A 20,413-nucleotide genomic window follows, 5' to 3' on the forward strand; every position below is an offset into this window, starting at 1 on the left:
TGTCTTCAAGGCAAGCCAGCAGGGCCACTCCTCAAGCCCACTTGTACAGGACCCTGCTGTTTTCTACCTCAGACTCGATATGGCTGCTAATCCTGCCCAGATGATGCCAGTATAGTTCCTATCCTTATTGAACACCTTGAATACTTTGTGGGTGAGCATGTTTGGAAAGGACTGTGGTTAGTTCATTCGGTGCTGATGTTTTCTGCAAACCATGCTGCACCTTTATGTAACCTGTGTTGAACCTTTGCCATGTGCATACACCAGTTTTCAAGGATACTGAACATTGGAAGCTTATTAGACATATTTCTATGAAGCTTTAGAGGTGGAATTGTACATGAAGGTTGTGCTATGCTTACTGCTTTAGGCAGGTATCCTGACTTCCTCTCAAACGGGTAGTGGGAAAGCCTGGTACTTGGAATAACTACTAGATATATAGATGTGGAATAAAGACAAAACACATCACCCTTAATACAAACAAATCAGAGAATGTAGACTTACGTAAGTATCATCGTTAGCTGCTTTACAGAAATAAGTGTACAATTCAATTTCCATTCGCTACCTGAACTGAGTGCAATTTTCATGAAATAGTTCTCATGTGGTGTCAGATCCAAATCAACCTTTCCACATAAACTGACTGTTTCCTCCAAATGCTTATTACTCCTTGACAACTTGGATAAAAACTCATTTTTACACTTGCTTCTTGGCCCTGGTTTCTCTTCCTCTCAAATGAAAGGAAGCCCAGTTATGCCATTCTTTTAAACTTCAGGATGCATACTTGGGGATGATCTGAATTTGATTAGATTTCTTGTCTTGATACTCTTCTTTTCTCTAGTCATATTCCGTACACCCAAAAGAGATAGTACTACTACATACCAGAAATATGTTAAGAGAGTATAATGAAGGCTAAGCAGGTCTTTGACCTGTATGTGAAATGTTTCATGTGAGGAAGACCTGTGTCCATGTATGTATTTCATTCTCTGGAATGATATAATGCATAGGCAAAGGGTAGCATCCCAACTTGTGATTACATGAATGGAAGGGCTTTATTTACGGAAGGAACCGGGATGTAGTGGAGGCTTCCCGCTAGGGGAAAATGGAGAAGTGATTTTCTTCAATTCCCCCATTCCATGCAGCCATGTGCCTCCTAAAAAACCCAGTTCTTTTAAACAGTGCAGGAGGTAATTGCTGTAGACTTTGCAATAGATAGACCAGAAAGAGGTCCAGGAGTGGTGAGGGGGGAATAAGGAGGGGGGGGATTAGAAGTTAGCATTCTGAAAGCTGCTTCACATGAGACAAAATCCCCTGTAAAGAAGTTACATTGTATATATGTACATACTGTACGTGCAGCATTATTGCACAGAAGCAATAATGACAGGTGGTGACCCATATACAAGTTTTGTTGAATTTCCTCTCATGGAAGGGACTTCTGCATAGGAAATTTCTGCTAGTGTGAAGTGGCCCTAGGAATCTCCAAATTTTCTGACAATCTCTCTAATCCCCACGTGTGTTTTTCTCTTCATGTGCTAACTATATCTGTAAAACACAATTGTAACGCTCATAGATTCTTCTGATGGGATCCACTGTTCCACTCTGCTCAGCTCAATGGGAGAGGATGTTTAATACCTCCCGTATTCCAGGAGAGGAAACAGGTAAGAAGAACCAGCTAAAGACAAGGATCCTCAAAGAATCCAGAGAGTGTGAAATACTGCCACAATTTCCTCTTGAATATATAGCAAATGATCATATTCACAGTGTGTGTAGGAAAATGGAGTGAATTGTACACTTTAAAAATATGGTAGCCACAGAAAATCCCCAAACATATTTAAAATATCTTGCTGTTTAAAAATGAAACACTTCAACTTGTATTTTGACACATTTTGCCTCTTCCTTTTCTTTTTTAAAAAAACACCTGATCTTGGGAAACGGTTTTCTACCCAGTATAGATTTTTCCTTTTCTGGTGATCATACGATTTTTGTTTCCATTCCTTTGGGTCCTCTTGGTTTCCATTACCTCTTTGATCTTCATGGAAGTTCTCACATTCCATACAACCTCATTGTTTTGAAATCTTTGTGCGTGGGGTTTTTTGACTTTCCTCTTTTCCTTTCAGCTTATGATTTACAATGCCATCCCAATGTGCTCTTCTCAGTATGAACGTATGTTCAACACTAGTCGTATTCCGGGCATAGAGACAGGTACAGTTTTAGTCCTGTCAATGTATTTGGCCCCCTATTTGCATTCTAATCTTCTGTGTATGTAACAGATTGCTTCAGCCTATAACATTTGCATATTTGGTAAGGCTGTGTGATTTTTCTAGCAGAGAAATCACTGTCATTTTATTATATTGTACTATAAAATCCAGTTCTTAAAGATTATGAACCATTTTAGTTTTTGGCAATTCACTAAGTGGATTGGTGCAAGTTGTAAAGAATGGTGAGTGTTGGGACTAAGCATCTGTTCCTACTTGCTGCTGCTTCCCAGAAACTCTGTGTGTGTGAGAGAGAGAGAGTGTGTGTGAGTGTGTGTGTGTGTTCCAGGGCAGGTGTTAAATAATTATGCATTTATTTGGTTTGGTTTTGTCACAGTCCTATACCACTTCTCTGCTGCCAAAGCTGCATTCAAAGTAGTATACATCATACAATACAATAAAAATGAAAACATTAAAAATCTAAAGATAGTAAAACCCACATTTTTTGGGGGGGGGGAACTGGTCCAAAAATAGTAGGCCAATCAAAACAACCCTCAAGCATAATTGAAAACCTTCCTAAAGAGACAGATTTTAGCTAGGTACCAAAACAATGAGAGAAGTGCCTAGAGCTTCTGATGGAAGCTCATTTTAAAGTGTAGTTGTTCTCATAGATAAGGCCTTTTGGATGCATGTCGCAGTTTGTGAAAGGTGGTGAAAACGATCCAGTACCAGCCCATCTAGTCTTAGGGAAGCTGGAAGAAACATGTTTAGGATGCAGTTGTCTGGTGAGGTGAGGGGTAGTTGTGTGAACAGATTTTTCTGTTGATAAAACTGTATTAATCCAGTAATAAAGAATTTGAAAATAATACTTTATGCAGAGAGGCTAGTTCTGCTCCCTAGTGTTTTGAATTTACTGGTAGAGTAAATGGATAAACTTGGAACAGTAAAATGTTGATGGAATTGGCTCAGAACCATTTGAATATTCTGCTTTTATGTCAGCTAATCCTTTCCTTTTTCTTTTGCCTTGCATATGGCCAGAACTTGTAGCTGAGCCATAGTGCAGTGGGAAGAAGATGAACCCAGTCTCTCTTTTTCCACCCCTCAGTTTGCATATATATACACACACACACACACACACACACACACACACACACACACACATACATACACACAGGAGGGCTCAGCTTTACTTCCTGCAGAGATCTTTTTAAATATCTGCACATCTTATATATTTTAAAGTGAACCGAGGTAGAAAAAAGTAACATCATGGAATCAGGGTAGGTTCTGTCTAATTAATTTCCTAATGTTCTTTCCCTTTTGGGAAAGAAAATGAAACTTTTATTGTGTGCCTGGTATCAAATAATTTGACACTAGTGTGGTGTAGTGGTTAGAGTATTGGATTTGGGAGTCAGGAAATGTGGATTCTAGCCCCTTCTTGGCCATGAAGCTCACTGGTTGACTTTGAGCCAGTCATTGACTCTTAGCCTAACCGAATGTTTGTTGTGAGGATAAAATGAAGAGGAAATGTAAGCCGCCTTGGATTCCTTGCAAGAGGGAGGAAAAGTGGGATATAAATATAATAATAGATAAATAGAATTTAGTGAGGAAATGCAGCCTGGGACCTCATGCATTTAGAAACAAACTCAAATGGTTCATAATACTTCCTTGAACAGGACACTGCAAAAATGTCATGTAATACTTCACAATATAATATAAATATTAATTGGATTAAATCTTCAACAGTTTGCCCAACTTTTTTCCCCTAATTTTAATCAGTGAATTAATTTTTTAAAATATCTCAATTAGCTAAAAATCACTACTAATGTCCTCAATAAAATTCCCTTTTTCATGTCTCAAGTTTTGTTTAGCATGTTACTCTTTTGGTAATGAGAAATAATGATCAAACTTTGACACTTAAATTGCAAATTGCTGGCTTTATTTCAAAATCAATGCATTTATGAAAGCACTGCTTTTTCTGTGTGATAGGTAGCGCATAGGTTAGTGTTCTGCATCTTGGTGAAAGATTTGCTATCTGCCTTGTTTCTATAGCTTGAATGTGATTGTACTTAAATTATTAAGCTACTATATGAGTTATTTTACCTCAAACATTTATGTTTGAACATAAATGATGCCTTATGTCAAAACTTGCTGTCTCAGAGAAAACTTGAAAACCACATTCTTACTGAGGTGTTTATGTTTTTGTGTAAGGCATACATGGGGTAACTTCTAAATAAATTACTTCCCGTTTAAAAAAGAGTGATACAGTCCCAAGAGAGGACTATTACACCTCTCAGCCAGTGAATATTTTAATGTTTCTCATTACAGTTAACAGGGGAAAGCATGAGATTTAAAATAGAAGTATATGCATGTACTGAGTTCACATGAAAACTTTCACAACTTCTGCTCAGCTCAGTCTCATGTGTTTGGCTGAACTGCAACATTTCCCCCTATCCCTTTGAACTACTGAGACTCCAAATTTAGATCTGGCTGGATAGCATATGGTTTGTAAAATGAAGTTGCTTATAATGATAGATTACAGAACTGAGATTATCCGTGGGCTACTAAAGGGGCAACTTCGTTCAGCACAGGGTTTTTTTTAAACATTGAGCTGCTTCTGCATGAAGAACAATATGTATGAATGAATACGTTATAGTTATAAGTCTACATAAACCAATTAAGTTTAGGCAAATGGATTTGGCATGATTGAATAGTAGATGCAGTTTGGAGCTGAGCACTCCATAGATTTAAATTTTGACATTACAGAAATTATTGCTCATTTCCAAACTTTGGATTGCAATTCTAGACACTATCCAGCATTTAAAAGACAGCAAACACATTGTTGTGTTCCATAAGGGATGCTATTACAAAGTATGGCTGTACTATGATGGCAGACAGCTGAAACCCCGGGAGATCGAACAGCAGATGCAGTGGATTCTAGATGCCAAATCAGAGCCCCAACCCGGTGAAGAGAAGTTAGCTGCTCTTACGGCAGGAGACAGGTATATAATTTTTTTAAAACCACTGCAAAACGTATGAGCATACTTTCAGTTTCCAAACTCTTTTTGTTTCTACATTTGCCTAATCTCTTGCTGACCCTGTTAATGCTAATAGAAATATTCTGTATAGTTTGTTACATATAGTCTTCAAGTACTTTGGTACTTATACTCTTCTAGGTTGATTGTAAGATGGACTGACATCTCTATGATTATTCCTCTCTTTAGCTATATATAGCATTGTGAGATATCACCATTGAGGTTGTTGCAACATTGTACATAATTATGCATGGTGCGGAGAATGTGAATAGGGAGACATTTTTCTCCCTCTCTCAAAATACTAGAACCCGGGGTCATCCCATTAAGCTGATTGGTGGGAGATTCAGAACAACTAAAAGGAAGTGCTTCTTCTTCACACAGCGCATAGTTAAATTATGGAATTCACTACCACATGATGTAGTGATGGCCAGCAATTTGGATGGATTTAAAAGGGGGTTGGATAAATTCCTGGAGGCGAAGGGTATCAATGGCTACTAGCCCTGAAGGTTATGTGCTTCCTCCATTATCCGAGTCAGTAAGCCTGTGTGCACCAGTTGCTGGGGAACATAGGTGGGCGAGTGCTGTTGCACCATGTGCTGCTTTGTTGGTCCCTGGTCGACAGCTGGTTGGCCACTGTGTGAACAGAGTGATGTACTAGATAGACCCTTGGTCTGATCCGGAATGGATCTTCTTATGTTCCTTTTGGGAACAGCTCTTGAGAGTGTGCACTACACACAATGGATTGAGTCTAGACATGCCCCTCTCTGAACTGCAGGGATCCTTCCATTTACAGAGGGAACTGGGATCCAACAGATCTTCCCACTGGAGAAAGGGGATGGGCAATGATTTCTGCTGATTCTGCCTTTCCCCCAGTGCCACCTCTCATGCAGTCTTTTCTAGAGGCTGCCTTGATGGCGCTGGGTTGCTGCTGCTTTTAGGAAAACCAGTGCTTTTGCTGCTGTGGGGTGGCGGCAGGTAATCCTGATGCAAGAGGCAACACGGGCTTCCTGGCGGCCCTTTGACTCGGAATGCCTGCCCCCTGCCCAGACTTCCAGCAACCAATCAGGGGACACCTCTTCCTCAACACCAAAGCAAGATCAGATGGCAGAAGTGCCCAACTTTTTGAATACGCAGCTTTGCAGAAAACCCCACGGTGGCTACGAGGTGGCTGCTGTCTTGTATAACTGACACAGAGCCACTGCGCAGCTACCATGGGGCTCTGAAAACGTATAGTTAGCCCCCTTTTCGAGGGCTGCATTCCTTTTGTGGGGAGTAAGCTCTTGAGGCTGTATGCTGGCAGGGAGCACATTCAGAGCCCTGTCACTCACTTTATAATCCACATACTCATCCATCCCTTTGGGCATGTGTGCAGCATGCACACACTTACACACATTCCTACACATGCCCTATCATTCTCATTTGGTGCAAGGAGACGTCCACCAGGGGTTAACTCCTCCCACTGCCCAGGATAGGCAAGGAACATGTGACCATGCTTTTTGCCTAGGTCCTTGCCTCTGTGGCTCCTCCCTGCCAGTTCTTTACTTGCCTCTGCCTAGGACAGAGCTTGTTGTAATTTCTGTACAACAACTCTCTACATAGGCCTCATTATTCTTTTAATATCTTCCTGTTTTTTTCCCTTAGCGAACTTTAGAGGGTTTTTTTCCGTCTTTGTCTTTTCTGTTTTATCTTCTACTCTTCATATTAAAAAAAGAAATAAATAAGAAAAGAGGGCCTTTTTTCTTTTCCTCCTTTTGGCTCTTCTTTTCTTCTGCCACAAGATGGCTCCAGCAAACAAGGCAGGCTCCAGATCTGAAAAAAGGAAAAGAACCATCAGCAACTCACATCAGAGTTGTCTGGAACCACACCACTGCTAAGGAGTCTAGCAGAGGGCCTGTGGTGTCCAGGCATAGCCGATGCCCATCCTCACCAACTCCACTGCCATTGCAATAACTGATCCTTGTGCAGTGCAGCGAACAGAGGCTGGTCGTAGCAGATCCTCCTCTGGAACTGGAAGGCATAGGATTGCATGTCCTCTCCTTGGTTCCTGCATCAGCTGAGGCTGATCCCGACATCAGCCCAGGAGACTTCACAAGGGTGCACAAGTATTTCTGGGAACCCTTAGACTGGGAAGTTACGGTAGCTTGCCCTTCCGTTTCCCACAAAGAAATACTTTCTTTTCCCAGACCTGCAACACATTCATTCTCTGGGGGAGGAAATAGGGATACAGCAGGCCCCTCGGATGTCCACTCCTCTTCCTCAAGGCAAATTGCTAAGCAAGTCCTCCCACCCCCATTCCCCAAGATCAAGCCTTTTTTTCAAACTATCCAACCTGCAATTAGACTAGAACTGGATCAACTTTCTGAACATAGAAGGGGGCATAAAAAGCCTCTTCCTCTGATTCTGATACTTCCTCCTCCCAAACTAAGAAAAAACAAAATAGTTACTGTCAAACACTCTGAAACAACCAAGAAGAGTGGTTTGCCCATGGCTGGGTCTCATTCTTCTGCTGATTCAGCTTCTGATTCCTCAGACCCACAGCTCAACCATTAAATAGAAGCATCATAAGACTCAAAAGATTTTGCATGAGTATCTTTTAGATTCCCCTGTTTTGTTAGCTGCAGCAGCAGTTAGAAGGGGAATGGCCTGATTCAGGCCCAGTGGAAGGTTATTTAATGATTTCTTTCTACCTATTTTCTCCAAAGCTATGGCATCCCTGCTTCAAACCTGCTCAGCAGACCATATGTCTCTAGCACAAGCCTTCGTTCTATTGATTTCCTGCCTACAGATCCTGCCCTGGGCCAGATTGCATCCCAGACATCTTCAGAGGCTCCAACTCCCATTTCAAACCCAAATCATTCACAAGTGCCACTTCAGGTCACCATACCTCACTCAGTCAGAATCTCCCTGCTCTGGTGGAAAGTGCCATGAAACATATCAGAGGACACGCCCATTGTATAATCGTGATGCCAGATGCCAAACTGAATGGGCACGGGGGGTGTCTCTCCCTGCCCCCCCATTAATTTTCCATATCCCCTCTCCATCCATCAGCCCATCCTATATGTGTGTGTGTTGGGGCATTGATTTCGGTTAGAGAGATCATAGTAAACCAGGGGGGAAATCAGTGGGGGAACGGGGTGGGTGGAGAGCTAAGGCATTGGTGGGCTGCCCAAATGTGCTTAAGCCAATGCACTGTCTATCTGTATGAACTTGAGAGAGGCTTTATGTAAACTTCCAGTTTGAGAGTTCCCTCTCGAAAGTTGCGTTTTTCAGATTCAACATATGTAGGATCTGTAGTGACTTTTGCTTTGTTAAGTACCACTCTAAATCCGAATTAAAATTATTCCCCCTTTTAAGGGAATGACTGCAAGGCTAGCTGCGTTCACTGACTTTGCATAATGCCTCTATTTGTTGTTATGGCAGAGTTCCTTGGGCTAAAGCTCGCCAGACGTATTTTGCACGTGGAAAGAACAAGCAGTCTTTGGATGCTATTGAAAAGGCAGCTTTCTTTGTGACTTTGGATGACACTGCTCAGGGTTACAGGGAAGAAGATCCAGTGACATCGATGGATGCCTATTCCAAGGCACTTCTACATGGCAAATGCTATGACAGGTACATTGTGTATGGGAAACAAAAGTTCTTTCACCTTTTTGCATGTGTATCCAGCTTCCCTTTTTAGTAGTTAAAGTGCCTGTTCAGATGACACTTCAGGCTCTGTGGTTAGCAAAACTGTGGTCCTCTGGGGTTAGCACTAACCACAAGCCATGCTGTCACATACAATACTTTAAACCATGGTTAGAGCCACTAACCCTGCTGCAGACAGTCCGACTATGGTTAGTGAGTGAGCAGGGTTTAGCAAAATGCATCTCCCAAGACACCTTAAACCCTGCTGCTTAACCAAAAGCCTTAACCAGCAGGGTTTAAAGTGTCTTCTGAACAGACCCAATGGCAATTTGTATCTGGAAACTTTTATATCTCTTACACTGAGAATCAAAATGGCACAAACAGAACAGCTTTTTTCCTCAGTGTTATGTTTATGGATAACATGACTTCCTTTAATATATTTTGTTACAAACGTTGCCAAAGGAGCATTCAAACACTTAATTCATCCCTTGTTTTTAGTAAGTCTGAGTTAAGGCGGGATACAAGTATTTGTCTTACTTCTGTTTGTTATGATAGATAATATTTGATAGAATGCTGTTTCTAACCTTCAGTAAAATGCTCCTGGATATATCTACAAATATGTTTCTCATCTTTAACTGTCATTGCTTCCCTCAGACATTACTAGGAATCATAGTTTTTGGTGAGGGTGTTGAGACTTCTATAGCAGCTAGCCCCTTTCCCCTCATAAAACTGTTCCTGGGGAGAGAGAATTACTAATTAATTCTGTGGATAAAATAGAGTTTTTGCTATGTGACTAAACCTTGTTCACTTTTTATTTTTGTGGCATGTTATACAGCTGCATGCTTCAGTTGTGCATGGCCATGGATAGCTTTAATATTGTGCATGTTGGGTTTTACAAATTTGATTTCATAAGAGGATCCACCTTGTATGCTTTAATTACTCTCTTCATTTTGCATTTGCTGCTATAAATTTATAGCTGGTTGTCCTGGCCTTTATGTATAAGGTATTATCCTCAAGCTTTTATTCTCAAAAGCATAACCTTAAAATGCTCAGCTGTTTTCTGCTGAACAAGTGAGAACTGCAAAAAATGTTTCAGTGCGGGGTGCTCCTTGGTCAGGTTCCAGCCACTCCATTCCCAGCCCACTCCCACGCCTAGCAGGCAGTTCATTTAGCACGCCATGTCTGCTGAGCATGATGAGTCCTCAGTAGGCTGGTTTGAGAGGTGTGGAGGGGTCCACCTGAAGTCTTCTGTTTCTCAAGGGTTTTTTGAACTTCTGCAAACCTCAAGGATCCCTCAGGTGTGTTGATACCTCCCTTTTGTGTGATGCTGGTGTTGGTTATGCTACATAAAAAGACTGACACAAGAGAATTGAGATCATTGTTACTATATATGATAAGAAGCTGTTTATATCTATGGAAACATTTGTCTTTCATAGGTGGTTTGACAAATCGTTCACTCTTATAGTGTTCAAGAATGGTAAAATGGGCCTGAATACTGAGCATTCTTGGGCAGATGCTCCTATTGTTGGACATCTTTGGGAGGTGAGTATGTATGTATGTCTAGCATATGAACTGGAAGGTTTTTTGTTTTGTTTTTTGGGAGAATTGGATAGGTGAATCCAATTGTTTTCCTATTTTATTTTTTTCTCCAAACCATCTAATAGAAATGGTAGCTTTTCTCTTTTAACTTGTCCATTCCAAAACAGTCACAGTTAATAAGCAAAATTCTGGAAGTGTCAATGCTAAGCCTTTGACACTTGCTTCCTCACCCCCATTATAATATATTACCAGTTATGTAAGTGAATAAGGTTGGCAACAAGTGCAGTAAAGTTGGAGTTTCCTATTTATTATACAGAACATCTTTGTATATTAAGGTTAAATACTTCTGAATCTGTTGGCACATAACTTCCAATTAAGTGAACATTTAAGAATGCACAACAGGAAGTCTAGACTTCATTTTTTATCTTTATAAATTTATACATCCACTTTTTATCTAAAAGATCACCAAGATGAACAATATGCACTTGAGTTAAAAGTATAAAACACATATATTTATCCATGTTTAACATTTTTGATACGGATTCCAGAAAGCAATGCCCCTGGCGGATAGGAGGCTGACAAATATGTTCTGCCCTTTAGCGCATGTGTCAGAACAAAAATTCTTACCATAAGTAACAAATATGGTATGTGTGGGTTTTTTACAAGGTCTACATCCCAAGAAATGCAAAGTAGGCAAAAGACTTGCAAGAATCATTTGGATTTGTTTGTGATCACAGTTTATATAATCTTACCCAAGGCTGGTCCAGTCATGCAAACAAGTGGCCTGCTTAAGGCAGAACCAGCTGGTGGTGAGATACAAGAATCAGAGTGCTTTGCGTGGTTATCCACATCCCCAGTGCAATGTCCTTTGTGATTTGACACAGCATCAGGTACTGTTGAGCATATTGTCACTATGCAATTAATGGCCAATTAAGTATAAGAAATCATTAACTAGGGGTGCGTGTATGCACCCAGACTACACTTTGGCTCAACCCAAATTGTATGCCCAAACCTCTATGAAATGCCGCAGCCTCACTTTTGGCTCAGTACTTCAGTGGGATACAAAACACTGTCATGCCAGTAATAACTGCTTAGAGATATTTTAACTATGTAGAGATGTTTTAAAATATGGTAAGAAGTATATAAATCTTTTAAATAAATAAAAAATAATACCCAAGGTAGGCAAAGATGAGTATGGAACTGGAAGTTGCACCACACAATAATCTTTGCGCCACCCCAAACCATACATCAAAACCTCCAAGGGCATGTCCTCTGTGAGTGGCATACCATTGCATCTGACCCAACTCTTAGTCACATGAAATGTTGGAGGAACAAGATTAGTATTTTAAAAATCAAAATACAAATTCAGTGAAATAACAAATTTTAACAAGTGATTGCAGAAACAGTTTTCCCTTCTAGATCTGATTCTAAGTCTCAGGTGTTTAAAACTGCTTCTTTTCTGTTGTACAATAGCGTATTTATAGTGCATGTAACAATTATGTGATTAGCTTTTTTCCTCCATTCCACACCAGAATGTCATGTTATCTGACTGTCTTGAACTGGGCTATACAGAAGATGGACATTGCAGAGGAGAAGCCACTTCAGGCATTCTTATGCCTACCAGACTGCAGTGGGAAATCTCTGAAGAAGTAAGTGCATAGCTAACTCCAGATCAGTACTATGGATTGCATCTAGTTGGTATATTCTGCTGAAGGAAGGCTCTTGGAGGTAGTAGAGGTTTCCATTAGTCCTCCCAGTGCCACTTCTTGAGCTGTTCTGACCCCCTCCCCTCAAATTCTCTGGAGCAGATTTATGGGGTGGGATGGCAAAGTGGGCTGCAGAGGAGAGGGGAATCCCCACCCTCCACATTCCATTGAACAAAGCCTCCACTGGATCAAACAGCCTTCTGTCAGCAGAGGAACACCTGCTGGATACAGCCCAGTAACTTTTATTCTACTGACTGTAGTGCACATCTGTTCATTTTTCAATAAAATACTTATTGTCTAGCTAGTACTTAAACTAGGGTGTGCTGAGATCAGTACATTTTCATGACTCTGCTACAGAAAAAGCACACTGTGATGAGGCACTTGAAAAACATGATCTGTGAGTGCATAGCACTTGGTTGTGTAAAAGCTTGTACCTCATTAAAGAGGTACAGATCTTCCCACAGTTGTCAGGATATAGGTGTCAGTACCAGATCTGTTCTCCCTAGTGTGAGGGAAGTGGTTCCAGGCTATCAATTGGAATCAGATTCTGAACCAGAAGAAACAGGACTAGAAATTTACCAGCCAGCAAAGGAAGCGGGGAGGAGATTCTCCCAGGCTCTTCAGGGGCCAGGAATGAATCTTCACCAGACTTTATCAAAGAGAATGCTAACAACCCAGAGTCAGTGTGAACTCAGCTTTCCTCAGAGGGGGAAGGGACTTAAGAGTGGACCGATTACAGAGTCCGCTGCAGGTTCAAGTGGGCAGAGCTGAAAGCAGGGGAAAAGCAATCAGCTTGGCTAGCTTCTCGCCAAAGACTTCTTCAAAAGAATCCTCCCTGAAGCAGAAGTGGCTCAGGGAAACCCTTGCCCTTTTGTTGAAAGGGCAATTGCCTAGTTTAGTCAGCTAGGTTTTAGCCTAGAGTGTGAAGAAGCATGTCTTTAATTTAGACTTTTAAATTATGTAGTTAATGTTTTAATATTCTTGTTTTTGTGTACCACCTTGATGCTTTCTGAGCAAATAAGGTGGTATATAAATGGTTGTTATAATAATAATAATAATAATAATAATAATAATAATAATAATAATAATAATATAATAATAATAATAATAATAATAATAATAATAATAATAATAATAATAATAATAATATAACTTGCCGTAGGCCTAAATCCCTTTTCCAATGTTGTTAAGTTGGCTTCTCTTCTCTTCTTCTCTTCTTGGCTTTGCTTTGCTACTCTTGTCTACTAAAAATTCCTTAACTGGAATATGTATATAAATTTGTCTAACTTGAATAAGCAATTCTGGATACACATCTCTACCTTGGTGTTGCACTATTTGTCAGTCCCAAAATCATAACATGGAACATCCCTCAGTGATTTACTAGGGCTCTCTACTTCTTATTACTGTCATTATATCACTTAATTAAACTGTGCCTGACAACATTTGATCACATGCTCAATAACTACCCCCACCCCACCCCAGAATTCACCAAGGGGTACAATTTCGTAAGACATTTAACTTTTTATTTTGGGTTATCTTTCATAAAACTGACTGAAATAATTACCCAGCAATGATTGATAAAATTTGACTAAGGTGAGAGGCAAGGGACTAGAAGCAGTTGTTCTGTGATGCAGAACAACCCAGAATGTATAAATAAGAGAGTTGAGCTAACATTTTTACTAGCTACACACCAAAGTTCCATTTATGTGAACTTCAGGTAATTGTGTCTTTCTTTTTAAAAATAAACTTCTACGGCAAGATAGCGTTGCTGAGCCCAAATACTTAATTTTCATCATTTTAATTTTTGGCTATGACTTGTGTAATCTAATACTTATACCACTACTGTTTTAGTGCCAAGAAGTGATCGAGGCATCCTTGGCCATTGCAAGGCCTCTAGCAGAGGATGTGGATTTTCATTCATTTCCTTTCAACACATTTGGGAAAGGATTAATGAAGAAAACAAAAACTAGTCCTGATGCATTCGTGCAACTTGCGCTGCAGCTTGCTCACTACCGGGTAAGTACCATCAATATTTTAATCTGTTTTGGATACCTTGTTTTTAAAAAGATAATAGAAAATTTTAAAAATCCAATAAACTTCTGAGAGCTCTTTGGTCTAACCTGTCCTGTTTTGGTGTGATTTTTATCAGACTTAGATGGCTTCCATGCTAGAGCCCTTAACAGTGCTATGGGATTGCAGTTCCACATTTATCTGGAATTGGAAAGGAGATTCCAGAAGGGACATTATATACCATTATTTTATCAAGCCATACCTTTCCCCATTGCGAAGGTCTTTTAAAAAGTCTATCACAACTAAGTCTTGTTAGTCCGCTGCAGTGTTAGGTTCCCCCTCCCCTTTTAGTTCTTCTTAACATTTTCTGTTAGGTTTGGCGGGGGGATGAATTGTCTATTAATTAGTATGCCCCTTTTCTCCCATGGTGTGTGCTTTAACTACTGATTTCCTGTGATTTTTTTCTTCATAACAAAATAGTGCCATTCCATTATAAATTATGAAAGAATTCATTAAAGTACTGCCACCACTAGGGATGTCCGTCACTGGGAAATCTGGTTCTTCTTTGACTTGATGGAGTTCGCACTGTGTACAACTTGCTTTGCAACTATGAGCTGACCCGCAGGCTGTTCTCCGAACTTCAGGAAATTTTTGGAGCATTTTTAAAAGATTTTGCAATTTGCACAAAATTCTGAGCAATTTGCGCAAATTGCAGAATCTTCCAAAATGTGCAAAATTCCTGGAAAATCTGCAAACTGGTCTGATTCACTGCAGATTGAGTTGGTTGCTGCTGCGGGAAATGAAATGAATTCTAGGTGGCTGAGCCCAGGAAAACTCATCAAACTCCTCTCCCAAACAGATTTCTTCAAAATCCATAGCCACCACTAACTCTTCCTTGGAATTAAGCCCTTTTAAACACACTTCCTTGGAATTAAGCCCTGTTGAAGTAATTGGAACTTAACTGCTGAATAACATGTGTAGGGTGCCAAGTCTTCCTTCACATGCATACTAAGCTTCATGGGAGCTGCTTTCATGTAGCTGTGTGTGAGAGAAGGTATCACCATTATATGGGTAGGGTAGATTGGAACTGATTGAATCTTTGCACCCAAACAGCAACACACGGATGTGTCCAAGAGACTCACATAATCTGTCCCACCACATTGTTGCAATATGATTTTTTTCTCACACTACATATGCATCCTTCCCACAACCTTGCAGACACCTATACAGCTTGGTTGGAATATATGTGGGACACACATATATCCTTAGTCATTAATTTGGCCTATGACATTTGGGAGTGGTGATTATAATGTTTCTCAGTCTTTCCCTGGTGCCTTTCAGATGTTTGGGCATTCAGCGGTCCCAGGCAATATAGCGATTGGTCAAGAAACCTGGGAATTGTAGTCCTAAATATCTGAAGGGTACCAGGTTGGGGAAGGCTGGTTTATGTTAATGCAATACATGTGTGAGATGCACACAGTATTTTTTTGACTATGAACCTGCTGCTTGCAACTAAATCCCCCTCTGCATTTTTGTTTAAGGACATGGGAAAATTTTGCTTAACATATGAAGCATCTATGACCCGCCTATTCAGAGAAGGTAGAACAGAAACAGTTCGTTCATGTACTATCCAATCATGCAAATTTGTGCAAGCTATGGATGACTCAGCTGAAAGTGTGAGTACTGTGACAATAAATTGTAGCTTTAACTTTTATTGTATGTGTTTATCATTGGATGCAGCTTCTTAGGAAAAATATTGCTTCTTTCCTGTCCAGTATAGCAATAACTACACTGATGTTAAGATAAACACTCAAATAAGATGTTGAGAAAAGGTTTCAACTGTTTTTCCATAGAAGAATTAAAATACATAAAAGCAGAGCAACTGCAAACACTGAAATAAGCCTGTGTTCACCAGTTGCTGGGGAACATGGGTCGGAGGGTTGCACCATGTCCTGCTTGTTCATCCCTGCCCAATGGCCGGTTGGCCACTGTGTGAACAGAGTGCTGGACTAGATGGACTCTTGGTCTGATCCAGCATGACAGACCAAGAGTCTGTCATGCTGGATCAGACCACAAAATCCAATTTTATCTAACTTTTAGATAAATGGTATGCCTTCTCCATTCTAGATGGATCATAGTAAATATGATAAGGATGTTGTGAGATACCATGTGTATTTATGTTTTTGTTGGTTTTAAATTTTGTATACTTTTTCAATGTTTACTGTTTTTAACTTTTGTAAACCGTCCAGAGAGCTTCGGCTACGGGGCGGTATATAAATGTAATAAATAAATAAATTCTGAAAAACATTTTGAAACAAACATTTGTAAGCTTCTATAATAATATGGCCAAGCATATGAGTAAAGAGATTTCTCTTTGGCGCAATCTGGTGATCACCAATGAAAGACTAGATGAAAAAAAATTGGAAAAACATACAGCTGTTTACTGAGATCATGTTAAAGATCTCAGTACTTGAGTACTGGCTCTTTCAAGGTGTAAGCTTCTTTTGTTTCCTATTATTAAATAAGTTATGAAAATTCTTCTCATTGGGCTTGTTTAGAAAACACGCTAAGCCATGGTTAGGCCGCTAACTCTTTTGCAGCAAATGGTTAGTGAGCGTCTTTAAACCATGGTTATTTATCCATGCTAAGTTATGGTTCACACGACACGCTGAGCCATTATTTTTAGCTCAAAATGCTTATCCACCATGGCTTAGCGTGCTGACTGAACAGGTTCATTACTAAAGAAGTTTTTAAATCTTGCATTTATTTATTTAAATTATTTTATTTTATTTTGTTTGGAATTCTAAAGCAGTGTACAGTCCATTAAATCATGTGATAACCATAGGAAATGTTAAGTCATGGCTTTCTGTTGATGAGAGTGTAATTCTAAACAATAGATAGAGAAAAATATATACTACTCAATATGCCATAGGAGTGCAAAATATAAACTGTTTCCATACATTTTCCCTACTGCAACTTTTTCCCCAATGTGTGAGCACTAGAATTCTGCCAACCATTGCAAGTTCATGAAATAAGGATTATGACATCATAGAGAGAGGTCACATCACATGTAGGGATGTTGGAGAAATCCACAATGGATTCAAAGAAGATTGGATTTCTGTGAATCTGACTGGCAAAATTCAACAGTGGGCTGGCTTTTTCTGAGTTGCCTGGTTTCTAGAGAATTGCAGACTTTTTAAAAACTTTTAGAAGGGGGAGTTGTGCAAATGTGCACACATTTGCAAACGAACACAATCATCATACAAAAACTCTAATTCAGTAATTGAATAAACAAAATGAAAGAATGTGCAAACACAGACGGAACAGATTTAACAAAATTCATACATCCCTCATCACATGTGAATCTCTTTAAAGTATTAAGAAGTAAAATGGCATGGTAGCTGTGTTTACAGAAAGATGCATTGCTACATTTTTCTCACTATAATTTTCTTACCATAATTACTGCAGTCACCAGGATAAAATTCTAATAACTCAACTATTTTGTGTGGATCAATGTCTTGCATAAATTGTGTGTTTTTTATATAAAAAGTATATGTTCTCCATGTTTCGATCAGCCAAAATCTAAAGTTTATAATGCAGAAGTTCGCTTTTACGACTTATGTGTAGCCATGATGTGAAGCAGCCAATATGCAAAGACTTTTGTACGAAGTGATCCATTAATTTATTACGTTAATGTAGTTTTCATTTGTATTGTGCCTACTGCTACTTCCAATGATGAACAACGATTTTTTTCTTACTTAATATATTCCTGAGTTGTTCCTCTACTCAGTGAGTGCTTGAGGCAATATATTATAAGGCTATGAAAACAGTAAAACACTATTTCAAACAAAAACAAAACTGATAAAATACATAACGTTACAATAAAACAGAGCAATCTTCTAAAATCGAAGAGCACTGTTAATCAGCAAAAGCTTGGTGAAATAGAATAGTTTCTACCAGCTGTGTAAAGGCCAATAACAAGGGCGTGAACCTTAGAAGGAAGTTCTACCACCAGGATGCTGCTACTCCAATATATGTGTATGTATAATAACAGTGCCCTTCTCTGATATCCCACCCCGTAGCTCCTACTACCCACCATGTGCATCTCAGGAGAATTACTCAAACATCCTCAGGTGTTTAATGAGTATTCACAGTAGAATTGCAATGGTGGGATGCTGCAGGTGGAGGAAGTTGGGGTGGGGTGCTTTTGGGGTTGGGGCCAGGCTCTGTCTTTTTCTAGGCTTTAATGGTGTTTTAAAAATGGAAATCTCTCGTTTCTCCCCTTAATCAGCTTGAAAAGAAGCGTGCCCTTTTCAAAGCAGCTGCTAATAATCATCAGCATTTGTATCGTCTTGCCATGACTGGCGCTGGCATTGATCGTCATCTTTTCTGCCTTTATGTGGTGTCCAAATACCTTGCTGTTGATTCTCCTTTCCTTAAGGAAGTAAGTAATCATATAATATTTACTGATCAAATAATGTGAAAACTATATGGGTGTGGATACATAGAAAAGGCAGATTTCTGGAAATTTTTGAAGCATGAAAATATTTCTAGGGGTTTAAAAAAATAATTGTAGTATGCAGTGCTTTAAAACAGAGTATATTGGTGAAATTTATTAAATATAAATACAAATGTACCGATAATGTTGGGCCAATTGGACAGATAGTCTCACCTGGTGTAAAGCAGCTTCCTAAACATTTTAATTTTGTTCAGAGAAGAATTACAAATATATCCAGTGTTGAGTGGTATCTGGAAGCTACTGTTCCCTAGTTATATCTTAGATTTTCTAACTGTAAAAATAGGACTAAAATGATGAATGTAGAAACTGAAGGAATATGTTATGACCTGTGTTTAGAAAGTTTAACCTGGATCCAATGTACCATGCAACTCATTCTGCATACCCTAGGAGACTTGGAACGTTTGTTTCACAAACAGCAACACTCTTGCCTCATGGCAAACCGCTTTTGGAACAGAGGGAAATATAAAAGGAATTGGTGGCATTGCTATATTAACAATAGACAAAATTAGCAATACTGAACCCATAATTATTCATTTTAGTTATATGTTGCTTTTTTCCATGAAACAGTGTCTCCTTGAAAATAATACCATAACCCACATTTATTTCTCTACCCAGAATAAGTATTAGAAAGATCCATAAGTTCATTGAGTAGTGGCCTTCTTCCACTACATAGAAGCTTCCAGAAACTGCTACCATGTAGCTGCAGTTCCATGTTGCAAATCATTCATGTGTGCTATGCGGACCATTCCCCTCTATGCGGTGTCTCTAACTGCAAGCTGCTAACTGGAATGTCTGGTGCTATGTATGTAAATCGCGTATTGGGTGCTAATCTGCATGGCTAAGCACATACATGCACATGCACACCTTGCTGCATGGAACATCTTCTACGAAGTGGCAATTTCAGGCTTCTTCTAGGTAGCATTTGAATGGTTTTTTTCTAACTTCTCTGAATAAGAAGTCTCTACTTTAGATGAAATTCCAAGCCAGGTATGCTGTTATGAGTCAGCTTTCTCCTGCCATCTGGCTCCCAGCTTTTGTGCTTGCTAAGTAATAGTTACATTCTCTCTGAAGCAGTTACCTGGAGTACACAGGCTTCATCTCATGAAAACATAACTGTAATGAACAGCTTTCTCTCTTGTTGGACTTGTGAAATTCTAAAGCAGACAGCTTTGCTGCTGGGAAAGACCATTGAGCGTCAACATGGCCATCAGTCTACCAGTCAAAATTGATGTGCAACCTCCATTCATCCCAGCGTACATCTAAGTGTAGTGGTAGCAGCATTGCTTGCTGACTTGCTCCACCAGCAACATTTCCATTCCCTTGCTGGGAAATTGCAGTCCCAATAGTTCAAAGAGAATGAGAAGTGTTTACAGAAGAAGAGATGGATTATTTGCTAGAATTGCAAATGGTGATCTCTGGCTTCAAAGCAGCTGTTTTACCACTGCTCTTAAACTGCTAAGTGTGCTGTTCCTTATACCTTTTTACCCTCTCAGGTTTTGGCAGAACCCTGGAGACTTTCAACCAGTCAAACACCCCAACAGCATATTGATTTGAATAAGAATCCTGGAATGGAGTCCAGTGGTGGAGGCTTTGGACCTGTAAGTTGAATGGTATTTTTAAGAGAGACCAGGGCAGGATCTACACTACTGCTTTAAAATGGTTTATAACAGTAGTGACAACTGTTGAGGCCCAGAACACACTCCCTATAGTCTTCAAAATGTTTTCAAAATACTATATCTTGCTTAGTGTAGATTTGTCCCAGCACCATGGATCTACTTGTAACAACAGTATATCTGTCTG

General features: G+C 39.6%; 1 protein-coding gene across 6 annotated transcripts in view; it reads left to right on the forward strand.

Annotated features, from left to right (window-relative positions):
- CPT1A (carnitine palmitoyltransferase 1A) overlaps positions 1-20,413 on the forward strand; it is a 54,675-nt gene that overhangs the window by 25,569 nt on the left and 8,693 nt on the right. For 5 of the 6 annotated variants that reach the window (XM_063117043.1, XM_063117041.1, XM_063117045.1 and 2 more), the window contains 9 exons: positions 1,562-1,649; positions 4,990-5,185; positions 8,639-8,827; positions 10,276-10,381; positions 11,911-12,027; positions 13,936-14,100; positions 15,636-15,770; positions 18,386-18,538; positions 20,107-20,211. In XM_063117043.1, coding sequence (XP_062973113.1) covers positions 1,562-1,649; positions 4,990-5,185; positions 8,639-8,827; positions 10,276-10,381; positions 11,911-12,027; positions 13,936-14,100; positions 15,636-15,770; positions 18,386-18,538; positions 20,107-20,211 — 1,254 coding nt within the window. Of the gene's footprint in view, positions 1-1,561; positions 1,650-2,108; positions 2,194-4,989; positions 5,186-8,638; positions 8,828-10,275; positions 10,382-11,910; positions 12,028-13,935; positions 14,101-15,635; positions 15,771-18,385; positions 18,539-20,106; positions 20,212-20,413 lie in introns of all 6 variants that reach the window. The other variant, XM_063117046.1, reaches the window with a different exon arrangement.

This window comes from Elgaria multicarinata, chromosome 2 (assembly GCF_023053635.1).
Source record: "Elgaria multicarinata webbii isolate HBS135686 ecotype San Diego chromosome 2, rElgMul1.1.pri, whole genome shotgun sequence".
NCBI lineage: Eukaryota > Metazoa > Chordata > Lepidosauria > Squamata > Anguidae > Elgaria > Elgaria multicarinata.